Source organism: Scomber scombrus, chromosome 12 (genome assembly GCF_963691925.1).
Source record: "Scomber scombrus chromosome 12, fScoSco1.1, whole genome shotgun sequence".
NCBI classification, from domain to species: domain Eukaryota; kingdom Metazoa; phylum Chordata; class Actinopteri; order Scombriformes; family Scombridae; genus Scomber; species Scomber scombrus.
The window spans coordinates 10,619,015-10,639,894 of NC_084981.1; the positions used below are offsets into that span (position 1 = coordinate 10,619,015).

Sequence of the window (20,880 nt, forward strand, 5' to 3'; positions counted from 1 at the left end):
TGAAAAATTTCCTCATTTGTTGCTCTCACCACACAAATAAAATTTCTAAGGCAATGGTGCTCTGAGAAATTTGGTTGCGCAAAATAATGCAAAGGAACAAGCCTGCTGTATTGAAATACTTATTTTATTGATTTCATGAATTTCCTCTGAAGTAAGATTTTTCACATTTTCAGAGCTTTTGGAGACATTATTAACTGACCACTAATCATGAATTCAACACCTTTAAGATTTTTTTCACTAATGTGTCATGAGATATGTGTTTTTGATTTTTTTGATAGGTGAACTGCAAATAACCAATATTGCAGCGTCTTACTTACGCTAAAGAGCACCTGCCTCACACTGCACATCTCTACACTGTCCGGCTGTTGAGTCAAGATAAAAAACGCACCCAGAAGCCTTGGAGGAAGTCTGGAGGCATGAAGCGTGCAGGCCTCCTCAAATAGAAACCGTGTCCTCTGAATGGACTGAGAAAAGGTGCACCTGCAGGGCCTGCTGACGTAACTGAACTGCCTGCTCTTCCTCAGTGAAACAGATCAAGATGCTTCTTCAGGGCGCTCATCAGGTCAAATTTGCACACAGATGGAGATTTCTTAAGATTTAAGATTTCTGCCTTTCTACCTCCTGAGTTGTGTGCTATACAGTGAATGCAAAGACAAACCACCAGCACTGGAGCCTTGTTCACATAGTATATCTCTTCATCATGCTTCCTAACCAGACACCCATCACACATGTGCTTCATACAACATTGTTCTTCTTCAGTGTGAAACATTAGAGATGGCAAGTTGGAGCTTAAGTAAAATGAATCACTAAGCACCACCCAAAGCTAAATCTTGTTGCATTAGGTTGTTATTGATAATCTAAAGGATTATCTATTTTCTTCTTGCAATAATTCTCTTCAGTCAGTAACAAAACTAAAAAGTTTAATGGACCAAAACATTTTGTAAACTGTATGCTTTTGCCAAGTATTTTCTAGGTTAGTTTACCCTGCCCTGCCCAGATTGTCGTCACATGCACACAATACTAACACGTCATCTCAAGTTTGAATAATTGATATGCACACAGCAACACGACAAGTACTTTCATCTCATCGCACAACATACATACTTTGAAAGTAATTGATCATTTATATGTCACAGCTGTTTTATGCTTATTTGTATGAGATGATAAGAAACATTTGTATGAGTAAAAGGCAACTCTCTGTCGCTCTAGAATTTATATAATGTGATAAACATTATATAAATTCTAATGCAACAGAGAGTGAGGAAATTAGGCCATCTAAACTCTCAGCAATGAGAGTGCTAAGGGAGTCAGTGTGAGAAAAGGGACTGAAAATGTCACACATCACTGAGTTACAGCAATGCAAACTTAAAGCAAAATCAGCGGCACTGGTTGATGTGCATCAAGTGAAAAACACTGGGTGTAGATTTTGAGAGATCAGTGGTCCGAGAAAGGGTTGAATGGTTAGAAAACTGGTTTGCAAATAAGGCTGTTTCAACCTGGAGAGCCAGGTTTTCATCTAACAAGAAATAATTTGACCTGTGACACCAAGTGAATGTTTTTAGTTATGTTGTGGGATAGACAAGCAGCAGTCCAAGGTGTCAAAGAGCATGAGTAGGTAGAAGTGTGATATGGATGCTGTCAGGTGCACATACTTTGTACAACAGCGAAGCAAACCATTGTACATCCTGCACCATGTTATCGTTCATATTTACAGAAATCTTATTTTTTAATGAAAAAAACAGAGTGGCACTTTGATGCTCCGCAATATGTTCTATTTTTGTGATGGGGAACAGGTCTCAAATGGAAAATAATATATCCTAACAAAGAAATGTGTGTAATCTGAGATAACATTTTGTGTTTGTTATGCACTGTGAGATTCATGTAGCCTTTTATCATATTGTTATAGTTTAGTGAAAGCTGAACAATCTGTCTAGACTTTAGTAACAAGTGTCTCCACCTAAGAACTGTTTTACTGAGAAGTTTTAGAAGAAGTTGTGTTAAACATGCCTTTAAAACATGTTTACAAATGCATCACATTGGCTGTGGACAGGGAAATGTTCCAGGAACAGAGCAGGAAGGATACATGTTTTTCATATTGACAGTTGTCCCACACGTCATACTTAATCACCTACACAGATGTATACTGTAGAAAGGACAATATAATTATGAGGGCTCTTTGTTTGCTTTTCAGGGCGTTAAAATAATGTAAGGTGTGGAAAACAAGCCTTTCAAGTAGCACTGCCAGCACTTGAAAGTCAATAGTGCTAACAATGTTACTCTACAGGTGACCTTTTCAGACATTCAACAGGTGTTCCGTAATAATTATAATTTCTCTGTACTTTCTCCTGTAACAGGATCCTGATACTCTGGTCTATCTAGTAGTAGAAGAAAACAAAAGTACTGCTTTCAAAATGTACTAATGTATTTAACCATCAAAAGTAAAATTACTAATTAGAAAGAAGGCCCCCTCAAACCCTGTATAAAATGAAAAATAAATAAAATATTTCCATTTAATGGTATGGTGCAGCTATGGGTTTGAATATTTCACTCAGTGTAAACATCATATAGCTTCAAAGTAGAGTTAGAGCAAGCTAATACAGACTATAAGTAGCTGTAGTGATAGACATGCCAGAAGTTTTAAAATAATATGACTGATATTAATCATGTTTTAACAAGCTAATACAGGGGAAACAAAACTTGAAATTGTGAGTCACTATCTACTGTAGCTTGCAAATACATTTCTGCCATGTGATTAGGCTGATGCTTTCTGGTCAACGCTTTCCTCCTTCTCACAAATAACTCATAACTGGTAAAGAATTGCACTATAAAATTATCATTGTTTTGTATAATAATTTGAAAAAAACACTGTATACTAATAATAATTCAACTGTAAATTACATACAATTTTGAGTAGTTACCAGTGAACAAATGAAATCTCCCAGTCTGTTTTCTACTAACTCGTCATTTTACTATATAGTTCGCCATTAAGAAAAATTGGGGAAGTACTATTTATCGGGTCATTCCTGATTCACTCCTCGCTCATTTCTCAGTCTAAGAATTTAGCAATCATTTGCTACTTTATGAAATTCTATTGGTAATTACTCAATAACTGCCTGTAACCTAAGGGTTTACTAGCAGTTAGTTCCTCCTTTGTTTTCTGGTGACTACTCAAGATTTTGTGCACCTTATTGAAAAGTATTTCATAGTTCATATGATAGAATTTTTTTCTGAATATATTTCATATAATTTCAGCTGACCCAACTAGCAGAGGTGCAGCAGGTGCACCTCCTGTACAGCCCACTGACAATCTTGGAAAACCAAAGACTGCAAAAGGGTAGCTGGCATCCATTTTATGTGTGAATGGACTGAATGCGATTTATGTATGTTTTCATGTGCACTTTAAGGCATTGCCTCTAATTTCGTTGTACTACCTGTATAATGACAATAAATTTGATTCTGATTCTGATACTGATTCTGAAAGACTGAAGGACATCCAGCAAAGACCAGAGGACCGTGAGAGAGACTGCACTAGGAGTGGGCGGTTAGTCACCCTACCCACTAGTTTCTCAAGCGGAAGCACCCTCACTGACTGAACCAAAGTAAGACTAATTGGCAACAAAAAAAACAGACAACAACAACAAGAAACTTCTCTGGTAAGTCTATGTGTGGGTGGCAGATAGTGACTTTGCTCAGAGGCTTGCACATCCATCAATGAGGGATGAAGTGTGGATGGAAGACCAACCAGAAATTTCACAAACCAAAGGGAACCAAAGCCAGGTAGAGAACCAAAGCACACTCTGACTCAGTGAACACCTGAGTTGACAAACTGACATGCTTGGCAATATTTTGTATGCGGAGTGCAGAGAAACGTTTGGCAAAACTACAGTCAAGCAAGCCACAGCCACGAGACAGAAAGGACAGAGGGCACATCCAGGAGCTCTTACACAACAGACACCAACTGCACAAGAGATGAAGGAAAGCAGCTCCAGGGGACATAGCCAGTCTGGAGGTGCTGTGGGATGGGTTCAAGCAGAGGCTGCCAGGCTGTGCTGAACAGACCAGAACAGGAGGTGGAGGAAAAGGAAAGAGAAGGAAAGAAGGGACTTTCTCAGGGACCATTTCAGGTATGCTCTCCAGCTGCTTAATGTAGAGGGTAGCAGAAGGCCAGACATCTCCGAGGATGGACTGGAGCAGTACATCAAGGGCCATTACACAGACACAGCCAAAGATACACCACTCAGCTCTCCAGGGAAGGTGTCACACCAATCACCACCAAACATCCCCTTTCACACCATCCCTTCAAGACTGTGCAGGATCATGATGTCATCAAAAGGGCCAGATCTACTTCAGCACCATGAACCGAACAGGCTACCCTCCAAGCTGTGTAAGAATTGCCCCCTAAGTGCTAAAGATCTTGTAGAAGCTTGGGGACTGCGTGGAAGAACCAGATTATTAATCAGAATAGCAACAGGCAGTTGGGGTCTTCATTCCCAAAGAGCAAAATGTCACCCCCATCAGCCAGTTCAGAGGTATTGCCCTGTTGAACATGGAAGAAAGATCTTCTCAGTTCTGGCTAGACGGATGACTAGCTTCCACAAGGGTAATAGTTATATTGTCACAAGTTACCAAAATGCTGGACTCCCAGGCTTCCCAGGATACATTGAACATTCTTCCATGATCTGGGAACAAATACAGCAAGCCAAAAGAGACAGGAGTGACCTACATGTGGTGTGGCTCAACTTGGCAAATACCTATGGCTTAGTGCCACACAAGCTGATTTATTTCACACTGCAATTTTTCCACATACCAGCCAGTGTCACCAACATCATAGCCAAATATTTGAGCAACTTTCACACGTGCTTCTCCTCAGAAGGCCTTACAATGGGATGGAAACCGCTGGAAGTCAGCTTAGCCATGGGATGTTGCACCTCTCCTATACTCTTGGAGGTATTCCTCATCAGAGCCAGGCAAGTAATCAGAGGCATGAATATTACCATTTGATGACAGACTCCCTCCTCTGAGAAGTTACATCACAAGCATCCTACAGATAGCCCCATGCACAGTAAGTCCCCTCAAGCACTTCATTTAGCTGATGACATGGGCAATGATGAAGATCATAGCATAGTGCTCATCTGCAGGAGGAGTGGATATTCCAAATAAGTCCATACATAAGACATCAACAAATCCACAAATAAGACAAAACTGCTAATAAACAGGATATTACTACAACTTTCACACTGTTGATGCACAGGGCTATCATCTTGGATTTTGAGGTCCGGGATGGTAGGGTACATCCAACTTTATGAGTCAGAGATCCGACTTCAGAGGGCATTCCAGTTGACTTTCTGACAGGGAACTCGGAACTTGACTAAGATTTCAAAGGATGGGTATAGAAGTGCTGTTTTGTTGGGTCCCTGCTCATGTGGGCTTTTAAGGTAATTAATAATTAAACTGGATAATATAGTTGACAACAAAGTGATAAAAGGTAGGGGAGAGGCAAAATCATTCATTAGAACATCCATAATTGAGGCATGCAGAAGGAATGGGCTAAAAATAATAAATAAGTCAGTTTCTTTTTAACAGTTTAAAGGAGGACATCATAGAGGAGGTAATCATCACACAATTAAGGTTCGGGCATGCAGGTTTTCACTCAGTGTTATTTTTATTTTCTATTGAACTCTTTTTAATTGTATTTAAATGTGTTTTTTTATGTCAAAGTGCTTTATGTAAAGCACTTTGAATTGCCTTGACTTGTCATGAAACAGGGCAAGAGTTTAAAATCACTACAGAGCACAGGACAGGACTTCAGGAAAATCAGAAGCGGGTTGATAGGTTATATGATACAGGCAGGATTAGGAGATAGGGTGTGAATTTTTTTTTTGGGGGGGGGGGTTTGTTTGTTTGTTTGTTTGTTTGTTTATTTTGTGTTTCTCAAAGTTTAGTCCAGGGGGCCCAAGGGGGAATAACGCTCCGGTGCAGTAGATGGCGGTATGCACAGTTAAATTTGGATTGCAGTCTGCCAGTAAACCCAGAGAAGAAGCAGCAGCAGCTATCTGGGGCACGGGGCCAACACGTCTAGCCAGCTCGGAGTGCCACGACTTCACAGCAGACCACGGATCCTCCAGCGGAGAGAGTTGAGTGGGAGAGCTCTGGAAAAAAAAATCAAGTTAGCTAGATAGCTGGATAAATAGGCAGCTTCACACAGAAGACACTTCATCTGCAATTCACAGATTTCTGCCCTCTCTTCGGTCCTTTTGAAACAAGCAGACGTATCTACATAAGCAGGAGGTGAGTGTCGGAATTAGACATGTTTTAATTCATAAAGCCAACGTTAGCTAGCTCGGAAAGCTATCAGCTGCTAACTCCAGAGCGAAGTACTGCCACATATAGATAACCAATTAAACTTCATTTACTGTATACGCTTTATTCACCGGCTATTTAGACTTTTTACCACAGCTTTCGGAGTGTGTTTGTGCAACACGAACCGACACTTTTCAACAGCGCTGATAATTTTCAGGGACGCTGGCCAAGTCCATTGATTCTCAATGTTAGCCATAAAGCTAGTAATGATTAAAAGAGCATTGCTTAAGAATAATTAACGAATCACGCACTTTTTAATCATCAAAAAAGGAGTGTGAGTGGACGGTAATGGCTCATAAATGTTGTACGACTTTTTTGTGGTGTCAGTAGGATAAATTGCATTGCTTCGTGAATATGCTGGAAGTTGTTGGAGTAAAATTGTTGAGAGAAAAAAAAAGAAGTGCCGTGATTTTTTAGCACAATATGTTTTTATCGTTACAGTGTGTCTGAAACCAAGCAAGCGCCAGCCTTTAAATGAAACAAATGAAATGCCTTTACATCATTTTTCTCTAGTAAAGTTTGTGGAGTTTGATATCTTGAGTTGAAGATTAGTTTTTCTTAATTCAACCCCCTAAGCAAATGAGTGAAAGAGAAATATTTTGCACTTAAAGTTGCCTATTTTGCAACCATTTACAGCCAAGTAAACTTCATCTTTTTCGGTTCATTGTGAGTGGAGATGCAGTGACGTGTGACATCTCAGATTAGGAGGCAGGACAAGCTCTCCCCTTTCACCTCCAGCTTTAAGAGCCTGTAATGATCTGGGACTCTGGACTCAAGTAGCTCTCTAGTTTCCTCTCTCTTGTGACACAATGTTTCACTTTTCTTTATTTTTTTTAAACAATAAAGACCATCATTGTTCTATTTTCTTTGCATTTTTTAAAATATATTTCCAAAAGGGGCTTGTTTTCCCATCTGTAGTTTAAAGTCAGAGATGATTGATAACTGCTGCAAAAATAAATGAAAGAGTGGTGTTTAAATGTCTCTCTTGGCTCCTATCTGCCCTCAGTCAGCTTTCCTTCCCTTCAGGCTAAATATTCTGCTTTGTGACAGGAGAGTTGAAAGACCCTTAAAGGGATAGTTTTTTTACAGGACAGGAAATTAACACTAAGCACCAGCCAACTGCTGGAAACGTTTGCAGTCGCTGGTAACTATTAATGCTTTTTATCCACTATTGTCTGTAACTCACTTTTGCATCTGTGGTCTATCCTGTGGATCTTTGCCTGTCATAAATTCATATTCAGGTTGTTAAACAATGTAAGGGGTGGATTTATCTTGTGCCCAGGTCGCACATGCTCTTAACTTTGAAGTTGCTCTGATAATCTGTCAGATCTCTGGCAATTTACTTGGGATTTTGTAACCTCTACATAATTATTCACCCATGGTTGCATGTATGTTAGAGCAGCAGCATTCTCAGAAACATCAGATATTGTATTGGATCAATGTAATAATCCATAATTATTAATTTATTAAAACTTTGAATTTGGACTTATTTGGAGTTGTCTTTATTGTAGGGGTTGGGGTCTTTGCCTCATGCTAATATTTATTTCTTCTAACTTTGTTTTACTATATTTTCGTGCTGGTTCTTATACAGTCTATGGTTCCTACTCACAAAGCTCAGTGCCACACTTCACTTTAATAGTTGTAGTAATCATGAGGGTCGATTTGAGCCGTATGAACACATTTATGTTTAATCGGCTATATGACTTGTGTGTTTTGACCAGATGTTCTTTTGCCGCACTGTGATCTGATATGAATTGCTGCTCTGCATAAAGTGGAGCCTCAGGGCATGAGTTTATGAAAGGGGTTAACAGTGACACCCTGAGGCCGGTTAGGGTAAATGGCTGTGGATGCTCTCCATAAAGTTTTAATCACAATCCTACCTCATCAGCTGATGTTAATACAGCTGCAGTTAGTTTGATTGTGCTTTGACACAGAGAAATTGCTGTCAGTGGTATTATTACAGTTTTGGTTTTGTGTGGATTGTTTTGATTTTGTGTGCATTTTTGAAAAGCTCAGAAACAGACTGTTACTACCCTTTCTTTTTCCCCTCAGGAAAAGACTCTTACTCTCAGATGTCTTTAGTTATCTGCTTTAAGCTTAAGTTTGAAAAAAAAAAAAAGATTTCCTAACTTGTGTTAAGAAGCCTCTCTCTTTTTTTTTTATAGGTGAACTGAAATTGAACAATGGATATCTACGACCCCCAGACCCTTGGGATAATGGTGTTTGGTGGATTCATGGTGATCTCAGCTCTTGGGATCGCTCTTGTCTCCACCTTCTCCATGAAGGAGACCTCTTATGAGGAGGCACTGGCTAAACAGCGCAGGGAGTTAGGTAAGATACAGTCTTCTCGCTCTGACAAAAAGAAGAAGGACAAAACATCTGAGAAGAAGAGTCGCACAAAGAAGAAGGATGAAAAGCCCAATGGAAAGATCCCAGAGTCGGAAAAAGATGAAGAGGCCGCTGAAGCTAATCTAGTCGCTGAGCCTGCTGCTGCTCCCGTTGTAGCCGCTGCTCCTGCCCCCGAGCCTGCCCCAGCTGTCGAGGTTGCGCCAACTGAAACCCCAGCACCAGCAGAAATCCAACCCAAAGCTGCTGCCGAACCAAGCCCTGCTCTGGCTGATCCCTCACCTGCACCCTCACCTAAAGAGAAAAAGAAGAAGAAGGTGGCCAAGGTGGAGCCAGCCTCTACCCAGTCAGCTCCACTCGTGGCTGCCGCTGCACCGGTGAAGTCCTCTGCTGCCCCACCACCAACCCAGGCCTCTGCGCCTGCCCCAGCAAAGGCTTCCCCTGCACCACCTAAGTCTGCCGCCGCCCCTGCATCAACAAAGTCTACGCCTGCCTCAGCCAAAACTGCCCCTTCAACTGCTCCTGCATCAGCCAAGTCTGCCCCTGCCCCAGCAAAGGCCGTCTCAGTCCAAACCAAGTCTGCTGCTGCCCCAGCTAAGTCGTCACAAGCCACATCCAAGTCTGCCCCGGTGCTTGAGGCTGTCACTAAAGACGTCCCAGTTATGGCAGTGCCCCCGGTGGGATCTCAGCAGACTCCTGCTGCTGCACCAAAAGCACAGGAGCCTAAGAAGAAGGCCTCCAAGAAAAAAACTGAGAATGGTGAGAACAGAAATAGTGACCAGAAATTATGTTATGTTAACAAATGTTACTTTATGTTGTTCTTTTCTTTCTATAGTTCTGAGTTTAATTCTACAGAAAATCGCAGCAGGAGGGTGAAATAAATACACATCAGTCTTCAGTTGTTAAATACACAGGATAGCTGTGAAGCTTAGTGTGTAGTTTGGCCCTTGATGGTATCCACTACCCTCCTCTGCACATCAAAGATGTGGTCCGTCAATATTATTGTTATACTAGAACCAAAATTAGCCTTCTCCTCTGAATTGATGGAAATGGTTGTTTAGGCAGGATCTACATTAGCCATAACACTAGTGATAGGACTCAGACTCTGAGTGTTTGGAGGTGGAAGTGGGGGCATGTCTGTACAGTTGAGACACACACACAATCAGAATCTAAGGCAGTAATGCCCTGTCAGTACAGATGAATTTCTAGCTGTGTAGCTTTGGAAAGTAGTGCCAATGGGCAGTGGTGGGTAATGTCTGGCACTCAGCTCAGGAGGGCATAGAGCACGCCAGCCTGTCCAAACACCACTGCCCTGTTTTGTTAACTAACAAAGACTCTCAGTGTCCTGACAATGGGTAGGGAGGGGGGTGGGGTTCTCTCTTGCCTGAGGCGCGTCTCTGCCTGGTGCCACAGTGCCCCATCATTTGCCATTCGAAGCTGCCCAGGGCCCCAGACTCAAAGGCGCAGCAACCTTGCCCTTCACCTGAGGCAGTGTGTCAATCCAATCTTAATTGCGGCAGTCTAATGGGGCCTACAAAACTGTCTGGCTTTGGGGCTTTAAACATGAAATAAATTCTGAGTTTCATATTTGTCTCTCATTGTGTATGACTTTGTCGTGTTTTTTTCATTTAAATGTTGTTTTCCTCTTCAGTGGTGGCGGTGGATTCGGCCGACGCTCCGCTGTACCTGCCCTACAAGGCTCTGGTGTCCACCATCAGTAGCATGGTGTTCAGTGAGGCAGAGGCTCATAGGCTCATTGAGATCCTGTCTGAGAAAGCCGGCATCATTCAGGACACCTGGCACATGGTATGGCACACTGCAGTCAGTGACGAGGGGTGTATGGCACTGGATTGTTTACTGATCATTTGCAAGACTCATGAGAGAGGGAGATCCACTGTTATTTTGCCATCTTTCTGTGTTTGTGTGCATATTCAGGCCACTCAGAAAGGAGACCCAGTGGCCATCCTGAAGAAGCAACTGGAAGAGAGGGAGAAACAGCTGGCAGCAGAACAAGAGGATGCCTCTGCAGCAAAGAACCGTCTGAGAGATCTCACAAAGGTCAGTCATTCAAGTGTTAATTACCATTCAAGCATTCCTATCCACTCTAATGCTCATTGCACCAGAAAACAAAGATGTTAGATGGTTTAAACGTGTTATTCTCATATCTTTGCTGCTAGTGGAGCGGAAAGTGTGGTTTGACCTTCAGGTGCCACTGAAGGACAAAACCATGTTGTTAAACTTACATTTAAAGGGGTTTATTCACCTGTGAGTGTGTAAGTTGCAGCCTTCTTTATCTTTTGTCCTCAAGGTGGCACTAGAGGAAAGGTAACAAGGTGAACAGTCTTCAAGAAGCATACATGGCTCATACAGTTTCATCCAACTGTTACATTTGGGTATTATCCTACCAATCTTATGTAATATTTTTCAGCCTATGAGTGGCAGTACATGAAAAGTCCATCCACGGAGCAGCATGATTTTGTGCAGCAAATACTATCACGTTGTCCTTTGTACAAATGGTATCTCAAAATACAAAGTTGACACTAAAGGTGAAGGAACGATAACCAGGAGTTTATCAAGTTAGATCCTCTGATAACAATGGTTTTCACTAGCAAATTTCATGGAAACCTTTTTTATTGTTTTTCATAATTTCTTTTTCGTGAACTAAGTGTTTTAGCGTTGTTGTTGTTTCACAAAAGGAGAAGCCAAACAACCCCCAGAAAACCTGAACTTATCCTCTTATTAATGGTAAATCTCTGTCTGAACCAGATTTCATGACAGTACTTGTGAAAATATTTCACTCTGCACTGAAGTATTCTCCTCCATGATAGGTAGGTTCTACAATGTTAGTAACTTCTGACCAAAATTAGATTTGGTCAGATTTGGCTTAAAATCTCTCTGCAAGCGGGTGTCTGTGCTCGACCAAAAATTGTTTGTGAGGGAAGAAACTCCACTCTGTAAAACCGCTGTGCTATTGTGAGTGGCTCGAGTGTTTTTTATAGTTCCAATCGCTCCAAAAGAGTGATCCATCTCCTGTAAAACGATCAACTGATGGCATCACATCAATTTCACAGTTAAACTTTCATTCATCTCTTTTTAATGTAAGCTTTTAAATGTAATAGTTTTGACTTAGGACCTCCATTATTTGGATAATGTTGCTTGTGAAAAATAATTTGCGCCGGGTTTAAACAGCTCCTCCAGTTATTTCAATGTGTCACATATATTAAATCAACATTTAAGTAAATATAAGTTTGGTATCTGCAGTTACCCATTATTAAAGGAGTGGGATCAGGATTGTGGCCAAAAAAAACTTTGTCAGAATATCCCTAGATTCAAACCATCTGAAAGGGCTCTTTGCTCTTTGAATCTGACCGTGCTGTCTGTTTTATCAGGAGCTTTCTGCTGAGAAGTCCAAGGTGGCCAGTGTGGAGACTAGGCTGAGTTCCCAGCTAAGCAAGAGGGAGCAGGAAATGATTGCTTTGCAAGCTCGGATGCAAGCCAGTTACCAGGACCAGGTAGCCCAGACCCAGAAGCTCAATGCAAAGGTCAGTTCACATGCACAAGTTTTACTCTTTCTCATTGTACAGTTCAGATTAGTACATTATAAGAAGTTTGAACTCTTCAGTGGTCTTGAGATAGATTTAATGTTGAACATCTGTCAAAGTTTAGAGTCCAACATGAATGGTTTTATTAAAAAGAAAACTTTAAACTGCTCTCCCAGATCGTCAGCCTGCAGGACCAGTTGGAAAAAGGTCCCAATGCCCAGCTGGCCCGTCTACAGCAAGAGAACTCCATTCTCCGTGACGCCCTCAACCAAGCCACTAGTCAGGCTGAGAGCAAGTAAGTGTTGTTAACAGTAACTGAAAAGCAGTGAGCCATTGATAAGTATTTGACCTCTTAATCCTAAGATTTAAGTGCAGTTTGAGTACAATGTGAACACATTGTGAGGTATGTAGAGTACCAGACTTGAAGGTTGGCTTATATTTTTGTGACGCTTGTGTGTCTCTCTCTCTTTCACTCTGTCCTCAGACAAAATGCGGAGCTGGCTAAGCTGCGTCAGGAATGCACAAAGCTAACCAAGGATCTTGGAGAGAAGACAGAAAGTCTGCTTGCTGATGAGCACATCAGGAAAGGGCTGGAGGCCAAGGTTTCCGCTACTGAGAAGCAGCTCTCCCTGCTGCAGGTTGGCCTAGCCTGTGGGAACACCACATCATCTTTATTATTAATTACTACTGCCCTTTGGGAACAAAATGATTCTATCCTCTTTTTTTGTTTTGTTTCAGTTTCTTGTTTAAGCAGCCAGTTAGTTACAGAGTGTCTACAAAATGCAAGCTTAGACCTTTACCACCTATCCCCCGATCCTGTAATGTTTCTTGAAGTTTAATTGCCTTGTAATCACAGAGCCCAGGGCTGCGCTGGAATGCAGCCATACAATAATGGGGCTGCAGGGAAAATGCTTCTCAGCACCAGCTGGAATGTGTGCGTGTCCGAGCATCTCTCTGCTCCAGCTCTCTGTACCTGGCTGTTAGAAAAAAAAGCAGGAACAGTCTTAGGCTATTTAAAACATGTGTGACTTTGAGACATGAAGAATATCACTATCAGTTCATTTGTTGTACTTAAATATACACTATCGGCCTGCACAGTCACTTACTGATGGAACGCTGTTGGTCTGAAGTGTTTCAGGTTATGTGGAGCAAGTGAGTCAGCACTTCCTGATAGTCAAGTGTTCCGCTTGTTTAATCATTTACTAACAGTCGCTCCAGTAGTTTGTGGTCTTTAAACATATTATGCAATAGCATGTAAATTGACCATTAGTCCATTTACAGTATATATGCTCAGATAACTGATTTCTTTTACTTGAGAGGAGTTTGACTTGTTGCCTGTGTATGTGTTGCTGGACTGTGAAAATCAACATATAATACTATCAGCAACAAATATTTTCAGAGGTCCAAGTGGACTAATTACCTCAAAACCCCCTCAAGTTTAAAGTGCTTCCTTCAAAACACTTCCTTAAAAAATCTAAACAAATGCTTAGCATGCTGTTTTATAATGTCTTTCCCCCTTTCTTGTTTGTTTCATAACCTCAACCTCACTCTTTTTATCCATATATGAACATGAGATCATGTCTTCTTCTCTGAATGTGTGGAAAGATTATATTGAAGTATACTTTACAAAAATGGTGTGTAGTCTGCATACACTTCCTTTTGAATCCATGTTGTCAAGAAGGATAATCTGGTGAATCTTTGCTGCCCCCTGCTGTTTGATACATTGAATCAATTTCTTTATCAGGCCAGCCATACAGAGAGTGAGCAGGCGTTACAGAGGAAACTGGAGGAGGCGTGTGAGGAGCTCAGAACAACACAAAGCAAAAACGGCAGCCTGCAGGCCACTTTGGACCAGGCCCAGCAGGACAGCAGTGCACTCTCAGGTCAGAAAATGAGAGAAAAAGAAGAATGAAATATGGGAAATAGACATGACTTCTTGTGCTATGGGGACTTTTGTAGAAACAGTGGGTGCATCACAGAATATAAAATATCAGATACATTTTGAGTGGTGTGTATTGAAGGTGTTCTTTCCCCCTGCAGAATTTCAGGTGTGTATGGGGAAATTGGAGGCCGACATCAAGGAGCGCTCTGCTCAGGTAGAGACCCTCACTGCCCAGCTGGAGGAGACACAGGCAGAGAAAAGCCAGCTTGTACAGCAGGTGGCCTCCATAAACACACTGCTGGAGGCCAGTCAGAACAAAAAGGAGGAGGAGAACAATCAGGTCAGACATTCTTCGGCAGTTTGTCTTCTTTGAAACGGCCAGACAGCTTGGCCACCCATAGTCACCCATAATGATGTTTGTCATCTTTGATTTGGCAGGTTAATGCTGCAGAGCTTGAACAACTAAAGCTCAGGTAAGTGTTTCATCCTCATTTGATCAGTCTCAGCATCATATCCGAAGCTGTTCCATTAATTGCTTTAAATGCTACACCCCCCCGCCTCCATTTATTAAATGCTGTGCTTCCTCTGCAGCCTCCAGGAGAGGGACAGCCAGCTGAACACTCTCCACGAGGAACTGAAGCAACTGCAGATAAAGCAGGAAGCTGCTGTAAGTGTTGCAAACACATATTGTTAAATCTGTTACTGAATAGTATCACTTCTCGACAATTCAGGAGAAATAATTGATTATGCAAAGGTGTGAATAGGGGCACTGCTAATCACAAATAAACTGCTCTTCTAACAGGAGAACACTATTGCTGAGGCAGAGAATAAGAGGTATGATGCCTTTTACTAGCCATCCATTAATCTCAGATCTAATGCCACACCTTTTGTTTTGTTTTCTGATTAATTCGATTTTATGTTATTGTTTTGTCTCTTAGCGAGGATGCCAGCCTTATCACATCACTTCAGGATGAACTTAAAAACCTCAAAGAAGAGATGGAGCAACTTAAGAGCACACCAGTAAGCACCTATGTGTTGCATGCCCCTTTCTAGAGCTGCCCTACAATACAAAAACGGATCTCACTTATTTGCATGTCGTCTCTGTTTCAGCTGTCAGATAACTCTGCAGAGCTCGAATTACTACAGAACAGGTAAATGAAATCTGGCATGAAAAGATAACTCGCATATTGTGAGGTGTGGTATTTTTATCTGTTTTGTCTGTTTTTTGTTGTGTGGCTAGTGTGACTGAGAAGGATGCCCTCGTCACATCACTACAAGAGGAGCTGAGGGAAGCGAGGGAAAAGGCAACCGCTGATGGAGTAAGACTCTCTTTACTCTCTAGTGGCTTATCAACTAACGCTGCTTTACTTTTAATCACTTTACTGATCATGGTTGTTTTTTGGGGGGTTTTTTTGCAGGGCGTAATGGGACAACTGACAGCTTTTCAAACTGAAGCCAAAGAAACTCTCCAGGCACTCTTTCCACAGATTCCCGTAGAGACAGAGCAGGTAGGAGAAGGAGATTTTGACAAGAGGAGTTTCTGAGGGAGCTTTTATTCTCATGGTTTTGGTCCCATGACTTACTCGTGTCTGCTTTTGTCATCATTTAGCCAAACTGGTCGCAAGTTTTTACACAGAAAGCTCAGGAGGCTCTCACCCAACAGAGCCAAGAATCTCAGTCGAGCACAGAGTCGCCTGTAAGCCACAATTTTACACTGTTGCCATATTCTGCTTTGATTTAGTCTGGCAGAAGTTCTGAATATTTTTGTTGTTTCAGGAGCTGCTTGAGAAATTGAAGGAGGCTGAGGAGAGCCATGCTTCCATGCAAGCTGAATGTGAACAATACAGGACAGTCTTGGCTGAGACGGTAAAGACTGTTCAGACTGCTATGAAATCATAATATACATTCAACAAATCTTGCTCTGAGTATGGTGGAATATGTGTATGAATTTCTACATGTGAATACAAAGTACATTTGATCCTGTTTCCCTTTTAGGAAGGAATGCTGAAACATCTGCAGAAGAGTGTGGAGGAGGAGGAGTTGGTATGGAAGTCCAAGATGGCTAACACAGAGGAACAGCTGAGGGAAGTAAGTAATACCTACATGTGAAATCACTATGGCCTTGTTCAGACTGCCAGCCCAAATCTGTTTTTTGGCATAGCCAGATTGATTTTTTAAAAAGTTTGGACAGCAAAAAAAAACACTTAAAGTGATTTTTTTTTTTTCTTTTTGGATATCAGATCCAAGGTGTGTTAGACGTGGTTTAAAAAGCAAGTCCAGATGCTTTGGCTGCTCAAATCAGATTTCAGAGTGTCTTTTGTGTCACTTGCAATGCAACACTCAATTATCACATCAAGTCCAGAGTGATAGAAATATGTGAGAGCGGCTGAGTAGAATCCATGCTGCTTCTCTGTTACTGAGTTTGTCTGGTACAGCAGAGGAGTTCTGTGATTGTTTGAAGGGTGAGATGATGGATCTCCATTTCTCATGCTTCTGCGTTGTAAAGTCACGTCACCAGTGAATTAATGATGCCTATGTTGTTACCACAGCAACCCATGCAGATAGGCTGGTGAGGTCTGCACACACAAATCCGATCTGCAAGACAGTGCGGGGAGTCTGTCTTAAAGATCTGAATTGAGAAACAAATCTGATTTTCCTGCAGTCTGAACAAAGTCTATAACTTTATTTCTTCACCATCACCTGTGACACTGTGTATGGGTCCCTGTTGGTTTTTGGAAAACTAACAATAGTCCTTCTTGCACACAATCAGGCTTCGGAGAAGGCCAGCAAGCTGGAGGCAGAAAACCAAAGTGTAGAACAGGTGGGAATTTCCCCTTGAGGTAATTTTGGCAGGTGGGAAGATATGTTCTGCTATATGAAACCTGTCTGTGGATTTTTCTGCAGTTGAAGGAGCAGATGATGCTTTTGGAGGCACAGCTGGAGAAGCAATCAGACAACCAGGGGAACTCTGAGGAAATGGAGCAGGTACATGAGCAGTTAATTAGCATAAATATTTTTTGTTTTTTACATAAATATCGAGATTCCACTGCATTTCAGGGGAAACTTGAAAATGAAAGTTGGAGCTGAACTAATGATAATTTGCATCACTGCTATAATCTGTTGATTATTTTCTCAATAGATAGTTTGGTCTAAGTCTGAGGTGACGTCCTCAAATGTCTTTTGTCCTGACCAAGAGTACCAACCCAAATATGTTTAGTTTACAATCACACAAGATAAAATCAACCAGAAAATATTCATATTTGAGATACTAGAATTGAGGAATTTGTAATATTTTAATAACTAAAAGTTATTAATTGATTATTAAAATAGTTGGTGAATAATTTCCTGTTGATCGATTAATCATTGCAGCTCTAATTTTAGAACTTGTGTTAAATATAGATAATTGGAAATACACAACATTGTGTACAGTATTTTTCTATGAAATACTAGAAAGGTATTTCCTATATTTAAATTTCCTTCTTGTGGTGCATTTACATATATTTTACAAACACCCATATGATCTGTTCATATCTGTGATTTCTCTGTATTCAGCTGAAGCTGCAGCTGTCGGAGTGTCAGAGCCAGTTGGATTTGGCCCAGAAGGAGGCACAGGCACACAAGGAGGAGCTTGAACAGGTACATTTCCCGACAAACCTGCTTTCCCCTCCTTCACATAATAAGAATGTCATATTCATTTGTCAGTTTAAGTCATGTGAGAGAGAGACATGCTATTTATGTGACATCACATAGTGAGACATTTGTGGAAATCCCTCCTTTACCTACGCAGCCAGCTGGGTAAGGTTTCAGTGACAGCAAAGAGCGTTCATGATTTGAGGTTATGTAACCAGTGACTAGCGACGGCTTCCTGTTTTCAGGTCAGAGAGCAGCTGGGCGAGGTCACGATGCGGGGTCAGCGAGAAAAGAATGGCCCAACTGAGGCTCAACCCAGTCAGGTCAGGGTGCAAAGGTCGCAGGGCACCCTTCACTTCTTGTCAGAGAGTACTGGACAGTGACTAGGCCTCAAAAGGCCTAAAAGATTATCCTCATTGATGAGCATTTTTCAATTGAGTGAAAAATCAAAAGGAAAATCAGTGTTATTGGTTCATTGCAGTTATGAAATCTACGTCCTAAATCAAGGACTGCAATGCACGGACAATGAGCAACAGATGACTCTTCTTGAGAACAGCTGTATTTCCAGTCTGTCCAGTACTCCTTCGACACAGCAGCTGTTTCTGCTAACCACTGTTTGCTTTTATCGAGTGCACATAACTAACTCCTTCTGTTTCTCACCTTTTTTTCGGCATGCTCTCCTCTCCTCCTTTGTTGCCAGATATTTGTTTGAGCGACTCTTAACAGCACCAGAAATGTTGTGTTTGACTTGAGCCTTTCACATGAAGTAGTCTAGAAAGAAACTAACTTGACACACAGGTCGAGCAGCTTTTGTGTGTGGATGTGTAGTGCTGCTTTGGTAACAAGAATCTTTGCATACGCATGCATCTGTTAAGCATTTGTCTGTGTGTATTTATGTGTGTGTGTTTGTGTGTTTTTTGCCTGCCATCAGGTCCAGCACGAGTTCAGCCAGACAACCGAGAAGCTGCAGGAGGAGGCGGCTCAGAGGCTGCAGCTCTCTGAAGAGTTTGAGCAGGTAGGGGCAATCGTCGACTCATTCTTTTCAGTCTTTTCAACACTGGCGTGGTACTGATAAACTCCCAGTTGATAACATCTGTGTGTGTTGTCAACCCCCAGGCCCAGAAGACTGTCACAGAACTTCAGGCTCAATTGGATCTTTTGAAGGATTCTGCAGAATCACCACAAGCTGACATAGAAGATGTTGCTCAACTCAAGGTGTGGTAATGACCAGATATCCCAAATCCAAAGATCAAACTTGTATTTATCTTAGTCCTGGATTATTGCAAATATATATAACCCTGAAAGACCTGACATGAATCACACATGTATCATCATGGTATATCTTAATGATTCAGTATTATATTTTAAATTGTGTGGACCAACTTGAAAGCTTTATTCTAACTGTGTCAACTATGAACACAGTTTACATTTTCTTCACCATCAGTTTGTAAAGTGTCAAAAGCACTTGTCCTCACTTGATTTATGGAGACCCAAAGGGTTCAGCATTATTACATGTATAAATAAGAAATTATAAGATAAAGAATCATATGAATATATAGACCATTTGAGAAATAACTAAAAATAATTGTAATTTCACCCTGCTTCTTTTTACAATAATATTTTATTGCAGTTTTCATTTCAAAAAGTCCTTTTTCCAAAGACTGTTTTTACTTACAACGGCAGTTGTATTTCATAATGCCACTTGGCTGTTGCTTTGGTCTGAAGCAGTGAACAACCAATCACACAACTGAAGGTTGTGATGAAAAGTGGCATTATGAAATGATGGGAAAAATGGCACTGTGAAATGGTGCGGAAAAAAACCTGAAAGAACTGCAATAAACACTTATTGTGAAAAGAGGAGCAGAATGAAGTAACATTAAGTGATGATGATGATAATAATGAGCGGAGTTATTTCAGTTTAATGATTAAATAATGTTTTTAGTTGGTATGTATTCATATGATAATTTATTTAGTCTTATTTAAGACTGAATTTTTTGGGTCTCCATACCTATTAGGGCTCATTTATCAACAGTCTCTCTTTAGTAAAAATGTGTTTTTTGACCCTTACGAGTGTTTTTAAGGCTATAAAGCTGCTTTGAAGTAATGTTTGCTACTGCTGTCGGAACAGGAGCGCCTGGAGAAGGAGAAGAAGTTGTCCAAAGACCTAGGCCAGGCAGCCACCAAGCTCCAGCAACTTCTCAAAGCCACTCAGGAGCAGTTGACCAAAGAGAGAGACACAGTGAGAACACTACAGGAGCACCTGGATGGCAAGGTGAGACACTGGACCTCACATGCACGTCTAAGCTCAAATTGTTTTTGTATGTTTTGACTCTGATCTTTTTTTTTTTTTTCTGTTGTCAAGGGAGAGTACGTGGAATTGAAGGAAGGAACATCCGTCTAAGAGGAAGTTCACTGCGGACACTACAGAAAACTGCCAAATATGCCTTATGATTACCATAGTTATGCATTCCAAAACTATTTCTTTCTTGTACTGTAGTTGATTGCATTTGCTGCAACTGTAGGATCAAATGTTTGATATTATGAACATGTCAAAGATTAGAGGAGAAAATCCTGCTGCGATCTTTATTGAAACCCACATTCCATCAACAATTCTGGCTATGTCAGAAGATATTTATCCCCCTGCCTTATATTCCAAACATTTCCCCATAGTTCAGTGTTAAAAGGGAAACCGATTGTACGTCTAACGTACATCAACCTGTGCAATTACTTTGTATGTTTTTTTATGTGGTTGAATGATGGGAACATTTTACGGTTCAACGATGCAGTACCTTTAGGGCCTGCTTCCCTCTATAGCTGGCTGCCAATAACACACATTGAATTAGAATTTGTATGAATGAATAAACTACAGTGTAGCTCTATGTCATTCCTGGTCAGTGTCTGTGTCGTACTTGCTGTAAATGTGCAATGAATGCAGGCAGGAAACGGTAAAAGCTGTTGGTTATTGTGAGTATGTTTATATACTAACTTAGTTTCAGATTCAATGTTAATCAGACAGGAAACCTGCAAGTATGTGAACTGTACATCTGTCTCACGACATTTCAAAGACTGTCTTGTGACTGTTATTCAGTCGTTTTGTCTTCCTGCTTAGGGTAAAAAGCT

At 41.1% G+C, this 20,880-nt stretch overlaps 1 protein-coding gene across 2 annotated transcripts; it reads left to right on the forward strand.

The window, feature by feature from the left end:
* Positions 1 to 6,101: 6,101 nt before the first annotated feature.
* On the forward strand, positions 6,102 to 20,644 carry rrbp1a (ribosome binding protein 1a). Of its 2 annotated transcripts, XM_062430325.1 has the most exons (27): positions 6,102 to 6,288; positions 8,526 to 9,465; positions 10,358 to 10,512; positions 10,642 to 10,764; positions 12,096 to 12,248; positions 12,425 to 12,543; positions 12,733 to 12,886; positions 13,993 to 14,131; positions 14,289 to 14,470; positions 14,569 to 14,603; positions 14,722 to 14,797; positions 14,933 to 14,964; positions 15,069 to 15,150; positions 15,241 to 15,281; positions 15,371 to 15,449; positions 15,549 to 15,638; positions 15,740 to 15,826; positions 15,907 to 15,996; positions 16,126 to 16,218; positions 16,901 to 16,951; positions 17,035 to 17,115; positions 17,683 to 17,766; positions 18,006 to 18,083; positions 18,692 to 18,775; positions 18,877 to 18,975; positions 19,889 to 20,032; positions 20,123 to 20,644. In XM_062430325.1, the coding sequence occupies exons 2-27, from the start codon at positions 8,544 to 8,546 to the stop codon at positions 20,159 to 20,161; spliced, it is 3,312 nt and encodes a 1,103-aa protein (XP_062286309.1). In that variant the 5' UTR covers positions 6,102 to 6,288; positions 8,526 to 8,543; the 3' UTR covers positions 20,162 to 20,644. The 2 variants fall into 2 exon arrangements, with proteins under 2 accessions (XP_062286309.1, XP_062286310.1); XM_062430326.1 differs by lacking the exon at positions 18,006 to 18,083.
* The last annotated feature ends 236 nt before the right edge of the window (positions 20,645 to 20,880 follow it).